At 37.1% G+C, this 9,390-nt stretch overlaps 1 protein-coding gene across 1 annotated transcript; it reads left to right on the top strand.

The window, feature by feature from the left end:
• Positions 1 to 860: 860 nt before the first annotated feature.
• On the top strand, positions 861 to 8,696 carry LOC135598434 (la-related protein 6A-like). The gene is made up of 11 exons (XM_065092216.1): positions 861 to 1,269; positions 1,828 to 1,909; positions 6,200 to 6,294; positions 6,449 to 6,520; positions 6,610 to 6,689; positions 6,766 to 6,850; positions 7,007 to 7,054; positions 7,150 to 7,218; positions 7,291 to 7,425; positions 7,724 to 7,808; positions 8,350 to 8,696. The coding sequence occupies exons 1-11, from the start codon at positions 934 to 936 to the stop codon at positions 8,499 to 8,501; spliced, it is 1,239 nt and encodes a 412-aa protein (XP_064948288.1). The 5' UTR covers positions 861 to 933; the 3' UTR covers positions 8,502 to 8,696.
• The last annotated feature ends 694 nt before the right edge of the window (positions 8,697 to 9,390 follow it).

The raw sequence follows: 9,390 nt of genomic DNA on the forward strand, positions 1-9,390 counted from the left end.
ATTTTTGAAAGATTTTATGTCTAATTTAGACGTAACACTCGGTACGCTGACACTATACAAGATTAAAAACCTTGCTAAGAATACTAAAACCCTATAGGTCGATCAATAAAGAAAAAATTGATAGTTGACTCTCAAATCAAAAATATTTAAAGTATTATGCAGAAAAAATACTGCTAAATAATTATGAAAATGATGGTTACTTTTCGAATAAAAATCCAAAAAACAGAGATTTTTTTTTGAAAATTCGTCCATTTTTATTTTTGATTAATCTTATATTTTCTCCGGTTCATTTAATTTTATTAAGTCTTATATTCCACGTGATGCTAACTAATAAAATTGGTTGGCCTTATCAATTTTCAGCTATACTCGAATCAACTTATGGTTTTCAAGTCATTGAGAGTCTTTCTCATTATACAATGGATTTGAATTACCCAATGAAATTTAGAAGAAACATGAAAATGGAGTATTTAAGTCCATGCTTTACTCTGCCATCTTCTTCCTTTGCTCAAAACTACTGATCTCTTGAGTGGTGTCATCAGCCAACTACACGATTAGATGCATTATAAATTATTTATATTTATTGATAGGGCTTGAAACCATATCGATGATGGAATAATTATCACTAATATTGCATAGATAGCATATTTTAGTATTTGGCAAAAAAGAAACACTATTTAGTCCATAATTAATCCTCTAAATATTAACATTGTGTTTAACTATATGATTAAACGCACTATAGTCTATTTATTTTTCTTGGACTCGAAACAAATCTGGCCCGGCCCATTTCCACAAACCCTAACCCTAACCATCATGTCCTGATCTCGGCCCGTCTCACCGCCCTATAAAAGTGGAGTCACACCGGAGTGGGGTCGTATAGAGGCGGAGTCGAGGGAGCCGCGTTCATACAAACCCGGTGGCCGCTCGCCGTGGGAAATGGAAACCCAAGAGCGGCCTCCCTCTTCTCCGCCTCCACATCCACCTCCCTCCTCTCGGCCGCCCCTTCCCTTCCCCGACGTCGTCCCTCCGCTCGCGGACGCGTCGGCAGGCGGGGTCACCCAAGGAGCAATGGAAGACCCCGTGGTCGACCCTTCGGCCGTTGATCTCGGCTGTGACCCGCAAGAAGGCACTGGCGACTCTGAAATCGACCCCCTTCTTGAAGTCGACGCCTTCCCTGATGCCCCTGAAGACCTTATTCTCGAAGAAGCGGAGGCGGCTCCCTCCGGTCCGGCAGTTCTCTCTGACGAACTCCGTGATCAGATCGTTCGTCAGGTTCGAATCGTACCGTAGATATACAATTTCCTTTTACTTGAGGACGAATCGTAGATATCTGTGGATGCCTTGGTAGTTGGTTCGTTTTTCTTGAGTGTACTTATCTACCTTAGTAACAGGCAGGAATGATTGGATTGGGAGGCATAGGTAGTCATATTGATGAAGCATAAGTTGTTGTTTAAAATGATATTGGAATTTTACAACAAAGAAAAAGATTAATATAAAATATTAAATAATAACTATTGCATGATGCGTATAACAAACACACGTTACAATGAGTAACCTGGTGTCTGAGTTAAGGAATTGGACGCAACGTTGGTAGTCGCTTATACCTTATATCTCAAATGAGCAAAGACATCTGGAGTTGTTGCATTTAATCTAATTTTTAGTTGTATCATAGTACCAATTTAAGGGCTAATACTAGCATAAATTATTAGGTAAATTTATCTCCAATAAACAAAATTTAGTGAATTAAACTCAGTGGCAGGGGTAATGTTATGATTATAGTGCAGTGTAGGATCTCCTTTTTCTTTGATTAATTAATTGATCACTTTGTAGGTAGAGTACTACTTCAGCGATGAAAATCTGCCTACAGATAAGTTTTTGTTAAAGTTCATCAAGAAGGACAAGAAGGGATATGGTAAGTTTTTAGACTTTATGACTTGCTGGATTTATTTGCTGTAGCTCAATATTAGTTGCATTTATACCCAAAAAGGTTTTCATTTTGTGTCTGGTGGTAGATGTGATTATATATTCATTGTTGGTTGATTGTTGTTGTTCATATGAAGAGTATGAATGATTAAGTTGCTTAGAGGCCCCAATCAGAAGTTTAGTTATTCAAAATATTCTTCCAAATGATGTGATCACGGTTTTCATTCCATCAAGTCCACTTTGACATGAAATAAGATGTAGGTTCACATATGCTGTGGTTTGTTCCTTTCTTTATTTTGTATAATCCTGACAGTTCATAATAAAATCCATCAAGTTCACTTTGATTGTCTTTTTGTATTATATCTATTAGTTTTCTTATTATTTTATAGTTCATTCTTTTTATGGATCATTTATTAATATTTTTTCATCCTTCTCAGTTTTTTTATGATTGACTAGGAGGATGGTTCTATGCTTGTGTCACAATGCTTGTATCAATAGGTTTGTCAAATTCTTTGAGAATTTCTTTGAAAAACAGTATTTAGTTCCTTTTTCAAGGATCATTTATCAATATTTTTCAGCCTTCTCAGATTTTTATGATTGACTTATAGGATGGTTGTATGCTTGTGCCATAATGTTTCTATCGTTAGGTTTGTCAAATTCTTTGCGAGTTTCTTGATAAACAACTCCAGAGATATACTGTACATATATTATTAAAACATGAAACCAAGACTGAGGGAGAAGTTGATGAAATAAAGCAGGTACTGATGACAGGTTGGCCCAACTAGATGATTCTCCTGGTGCAGCTATTCACAGTTGTGCTGAGCATCTAGTTTGTCTGAATGACTACTCAACCAACTGCCAACTGATTCTCTCTATCCCTAAGATTTTTGTAATATTCAAGGATTTATGCTTTGTTAATGCCATTATCATTTTCTTCAAGAATTCCTTCTACAAATAACCTATTTTTTTTATTATTGTGGTTTCACACTGGTTGCAACTTCACATTTTCTTTTGTCTTTGAACTTATTTCTGGACATGGTTTGTTGGAAAAGCTACTCTCCATGTCCTTTTTTGGTATATTTTAGTACTTCCATATGAGAATACTGCTTACAGGGCCTCTTCCCCTTGTACCGATATAGTTTCTCTTTGTCTATTTTGTATTGCAGAATCAGTTGATGTTCTGACGGTTTCTGAATAGCTGATACAGTTTGTTTTGTCAGCCTCTTTTTTTTTTTTTTGTTTCTTAGCATGACCTCTATACTTGTTAAGGGACCATGAAGACAGAATATTGATGATCCTGTACTTGATGATTGCCGCCCAGTGCGGTACTGAAGGTGGCTCATCAGCTTGATTTTCTGGCAGGAAGTGATGTCTTCCTTACTCACCTGAGATCGTCCCTCGAGTAAATTATTTTACGTTCATCTTGGTGTGTGTAAAATGTCTGCAGGTGCTAGCAACTGTCTGTAGTAATCGTAAATTGTAATTACTACCAGCAGATGCTTTACCTGTACCAACTATCAAAGTGCTGTTTATCTACTCTAGGTCTGATTGCCTGCTTAATTAGCTCTACATTTTACTGTTTGTAACACTGTTTAAAGGAGTGAGTACCTATAGTGATCCCGAGGCAAATGTTAGGTTCTAAGTTACCCCTAGTTCTCTCAAGCTTATCATTTTTTTGTTTGCTATCACTTTAACATGTAATATAATAGAATTGACATATTAGTTTGGCAATGCAAACAATTTTGGTTGATACTTTTTTTGGGTTTCAGAACATTTTAACTTTTAATTTTGTGATTGCTATATATTTTATTCAGCATGGTTATTTCTTTTTCATTTTAGTTTGTTTAAGCCAATTAATTTTTGGACATTAATTAACCCCCGACTATGGGATTGACCTAAAAGTCTCTTTATAAGATGTTGTAAGCCATCTCCCCAGCTATGTGTAACCACGCACAATCTGCCAAAGTTGGTCAATATGTGAACCAACTTAGCAAGTGATCTTACATTTTCCATTGAGGATTTAACAATCCAAGGCACAAGTGGACATTCATTTGAACATATAACTATTTCATTTGCTTATACAATCCTATGTTACGCTTAAGTCTTTGAGTTGTGTGCTGTTCAAATCCTCCAAAATCACTCTAGCTTCATATCTTACTTGCCTCCTTAGCATGCATGAGACACATCTAGTAGCAATAATATCTCCCCATGCATTTTTTATGATATATCTTGTACCTGGAGAGTTAGAAATTTCTATTGTATAAGCTATATCGACACAACTCTCTCTCCTCAATCTATTATATACCCCCTGAGAACTCTCATAATTGCTATCACACTCCAAGTACAACTCCAATATAAATACTCAAAAAGTGGCCACATTCTACTAATACCATCACATGATGATAATCTCAATTTATTACAAGAATTTTAAATTTATTATATTTCAAACATTTAACTTTATATCAATCACAGTTTAAAGTATATTAGAACTGAAAAATGCATATCAGAAACATTGTTGGATACGATAGTCTCAAATAGGAAAGAAAGGAACAACAAGAAAGAAAGTGCAAGTAGGATCAATGGATGAATAATATAATAAATGTTTAGTACACACAATGAAGTTGATCAATTTATATCAAGTACACAACATATCATACACATCATCAGTGACACATGAGATGTTTGACTTCTAGATGACTTCAGCTAACTGAGAGGAATCATGTCACACTTAACAGTTGGAACAACGTCTCACTTGCTACGGCACGTCTCCCTTACCAAGTAGAAGATCATCTAGCAATCATGTCTAATAGTTCACTGATACCCGAAGGTATCACACTACCAATACTGACCTACCGTGTAATATAAAAATGGAACATACCCCTTAGTTCAAATATTAATAGTTCTTGGATCAAGATCCAACCTACCCCTTAGATCCATTATCTTTGGGAATCAATTTCATGTTTTATATTACCTACTTCTCTTGACTCGTTGATGCTGATGTCACCCATCATATGTATATATGCTTGGATGTGTTCATGATGCAATTTGAAAATGATGATATAAATGCATGACACTGAGTATTTAGGATGGATATTGATTCTTGTCGAGGACCAAAGTCCTGTGACGGTAGGGTGATGCCCATTGGAATTACGAGCTGTCATTTGTGGTAGCTAGATGGTCTCTTATTTGTTAAGGGAGGCGTGTTGTACCCATGGTGGGTACGACAACACTTGATCATCTGTTGCAAGTGCAACATGATGCCTTTCCATTCGCTGAAGAGTCTAAGTCAATCGAACGTCTCATGTGCCATTGATAGTGTATGATATCTTGTGTATGCTTGATATAAATCGATTTGCTTTGTTGTGCATACTGAGTGTATTCCAGTAGAGTTTATTATTCAGCCTTCCATTGAGACTTTCTTTTTGATATTCTGTTTGGCACAACCCTACTCTTCAATGTTACTAAGAATAGTTGTTGATTTTTTTGAAAGACACATGACAATTGTGGGCATTAGCATCAGAAACACTGCAAACCTATTTAATTTAAATACCCTTCTATCGAGAGCTTAGACCTTTGTTTATTCTAGTAGCTTTTAAACTGTGATTGAAATAAAGTTAAAACTTTTGAAATGTAATAAAATTGGATTTTTGTAATAAACTGAGATTATTGACCGGTGATGATGTTAGCAGAATGTTGTCACCTTTTGAGTATCTGTATTGGACTTGTGCTTGGGGCATGTTGTCTGAACATATTGTAATAGCCAATTACTGGTTGACTATTGTTGTTAACATATAGTGCCTTTTTGCACCATGGAAGAGGTTATAAATTTTAATTTACAATTATGATTTGTGCAAATTTATGCAGAATCAAATTTGTAATATGCTGTAATGTAGAATAAATTTATGTTATTGTGGATGAAATATGACTCTGAGAAATTAGGAATGAAATCATGAATTTAATTGAAGTAAACTGATTTGTACAAGGAATTCTGGGATTGGTGTTGAGGTTAGGGATTGCGCTGACTTCAACTTGGGCTTGGCCTAGTACTAAGAACGCTGACAAGGCTGAACGTTGACACATAATAGAACTAGAACAGTTATAGTTTACAAAAGAAAATGTCGTGTAATGGAGTAGACAATAAGACTTTCTTAATGATATGAAGTTTGGCTGCAATATGGCCTTCATCGTGTCATACATATTATTGAATACAATTTAGATAAGAACACAAGAAGTTGTGTTACTCATTAATCTGTAACTGTATTCTATTTGGTTCTTGCAGTTCCTATTGCAGTTATTGCATCCTTTAGAAGAATGAAAAAGCTTGTTCAAGACCTATCTTTAATTGAAGCTGCACTTAGAACATCCTCCCAGCTTGTAAGTTGTTGCATAAATTTTCTTGTTGTATTTTCTTTCCTTGCATATATGGCCTTTTAATTATATGCAGACATGTGGAATTTTTGTGCTCTTTGAGGTGGTTATGCTGGTGACTTTATTCAGCAAACTAAGCAAATTGATATATTTACTGCAGGTTGTTAGTGAGGATGGGAAAAAAGTGAGGAGATTAAATCCATTGCCAGTTGTTGCAACCACTGAAGCGAAGGTACATTTTGTAATTTCTTAATCTTCTCTGACATGTTGATCTATCCCAGATTGGTGCTAATTTCCAAAATGTGACTGTTGACCTGCTAGTCACGAACTATTTTAGTGGAGAATTTACCGGATGATAGATCAGAAGAAAATATGCAAAGAATCTTCGGCAAACTCGGAAAGTATGTTATTGTTATATCTTTAACTAAAGAATCCTTTGGGAATCTATTTGTGGAAGCTTCTGCTTAAATTGTTTAGGATTGTGAAGATTACTCTCCATGATCCACGATCAGTAGACAAATCAGCAAGTAACTGGAAGTCTGGAGCCACAATCAGCTCTAAGGTATACAAAATTTTGTGTACACAAGTGACCAAAACCGGTCTTCATTTACTTTTTATGGGATGTATATGTAGGAAATAAATGGCTGTTTTTTTGTGATTAGAGTTGAACTTGTCTATGTCCAGTGTCTAATGTTTATTTTGCCGGTACCTTTCTCAGGTACATGCTCTTGTTGAGTACGAAACAGTTGATGCAGCTGCGAGTGCTGTGAGTGATCCATTTATATCTAAAGATGTTTTGTAGTGCTTATATGAGAGTAGCATCATCACAAAGCATTGTTTTCTTTTTTGTCACTAACTCAGGTCAGCTCTCTGAATGATGAAAAGAATTGGAGAAGTGGCATGCGTGTTGAGCTTTTGCTCAAGAGAATGGTAATTTGCATCCTGTTTTGCATTTCTTGGATTGGCTGACTTATTTTCATAACTAAAGTCATTTTATTTCAGGGAAAGTATGGGCTTGTCCCAAAAGGACGCAAGGCAACATCCGTTGAGAAGAGCAATAGTGCTCAAGTAGACGAACCAACTGCAGATAGGGAGAAGAGTTCATTAGACAACCATGAGGAGCTACCCACAACTGAGGTCGGTCGCTTCTGAGTTTATGCGCTGGCAATGTCATTTGGTATTTGGTTTCCTTAAGGTCCAGTTTATCAAGTATTTAAACCGGATGTTTATATGCAGCTAATTGAGACGTATGCACCGACACAACTATAAACTTTAACATCTATCATGGATATTTTTATAGACAAATAACAACATCATGAGATTTTCTTTTTTCCCCTGCCCATTTGGTACCTAATGTGTCATATGAGCATTCTTAACATAATGGCATTGTGACCTTGAATTACTTCCTCCTCTCCCTAAATCCTTGTTTATGTAGGAAGGAGAGCAGGGTAAAGGTGTTCGAAGGAATCGATACAAAAGTCGAGGAAGAGGTCAAGTTCGACAAAGTGATAATGGACATGGTATAGTACCTTATGGCTTCTCTAGTCCCATCATATGTTTGTTTACTTCAGCTTTGTATTTCTTTCAAGCATTTTGGGTTGTCATTTCACTTCTTTTCAAGAGAAAATGTCAGGAATCTAGTAATATGTTGTCACTACAATCAGCTATTAGTCATAGCTTGACGTAGAACACTGTAAGGACTGGGAGTGCTAGTATTTTTTTTGGTTTGCCAACTGAAGTTTTAACTCCTAAAGTTCTATGTCCCTAGGCCATCTGTTCAGTGTGGTGAGTTACTTTTCACCATCCGATATGTGGGCATACCACTAATATTTATATAGATGGCCAGATAGCATAAGCTTGTATGATAGATATTCCATGCATTTTGTTGATGTATATCTGCTATGCTGACCAGATTGCTGGGGTTCACTACTGTGTTCATAACTTTTGTATATTATAAGAAAATTACATTTTGAGCATGCATGACCATGGTATGTTCCTTGCATGTTTGCCTGGTATGTTCAGTTTGTTAGTCCGTGTAATTCTCATCATTCTTCTCCACAGGCCATGGACGCAATCCCCCTGCTTCTGCTGTTGATTTTCCACACAAGCCTGTACAAGGGCCGAGGATGCCAGATGGAACAAGGGGTTTCTCCTTCGGACGGGGTAAACCTGCCATTTCTGACCACAAGCCTGATCAACATGAGTTATTTTGAGACTGGTTTACAATCAGTGATAATGTGCCACTGTAATCCTGGTCTTCTATGCATGCCAAAATTGATGTGCTTCAAGCAACAAAAAAACCTGTACATTTTCTAAAATCCATGTTTGTAAATCACACTTGACATGTATCGGATGATGAGGGTCACAAGCATAATCAAAAATCTTTTGTTTGGTTTTCTAAAGACCAACCATAACGTTGTTCAGGTATATGCTTGACAAAGACTCCGCATTAGAGCAAAGTCTTCTTCCGATTAGTATGTGTTGAATCGGACTCTGGATGCGTGTGCTCAGTACTTGGATGTTGAGGAGTCGTTTGTCCTACCGCATCTGCGCTTTTGGGTGCTAGTGCGTGGATGTGATGGGAGTATGACTTGCCTATGCTTGTGTTTCAAGCACGATGAACAGATGCTATTGTCCTTTGCTGCCAAGGCGCCCACTTCGATCCTGCGATATGCCACAACGTGATTTTGCCTTCTCATCTTCCACCACTGAAGCTGGTGAGCACTTCCTAGATTCCAACCATCAAATCCAGTTCGGTAATGGGCTCCGACGTGGATATCGTATCCTCATCAGTCAATGTCGATTTGGTCAGACGATGCTCCGACTGAAACGAGGAGAAATGGAGGCGGCCAACTGGTGGAGGAAGAAACGGAGATCAGAGAAGAAACGAGGGGCAAAGGAAAGCGCAAAGAGGCCGCAGCTGTACCTTCACTCGACCATCAAAAATGAAAGCAAAAGTGAGAAGAATCCCATTTCGTGCATAATGCAGCATTTCTTTATTTCCAATTGCTCTTAAGAATCGACCCAAGAATTAATTCTAGATGGTGTTGACACTCTCGAATGCACGATCAAAAAGCTTCGGCAGCATCACTACTGACGGCT

This window comes from Musa acuminata, chromosome BXJ2-1, assembly GCF_036884655.1.
Source record: "Musa acuminata AAA Group cultivar baxijiao chromosome BXJ2-1, Cavendish_Baxijiao_AAA, whole genome shotgun sequence".
NCBI lineage: Eukaryota > Viridiplantae > Streptophyta > Magnoliopsida > Zingiberales > Musaceae > Musa > Musa acuminata.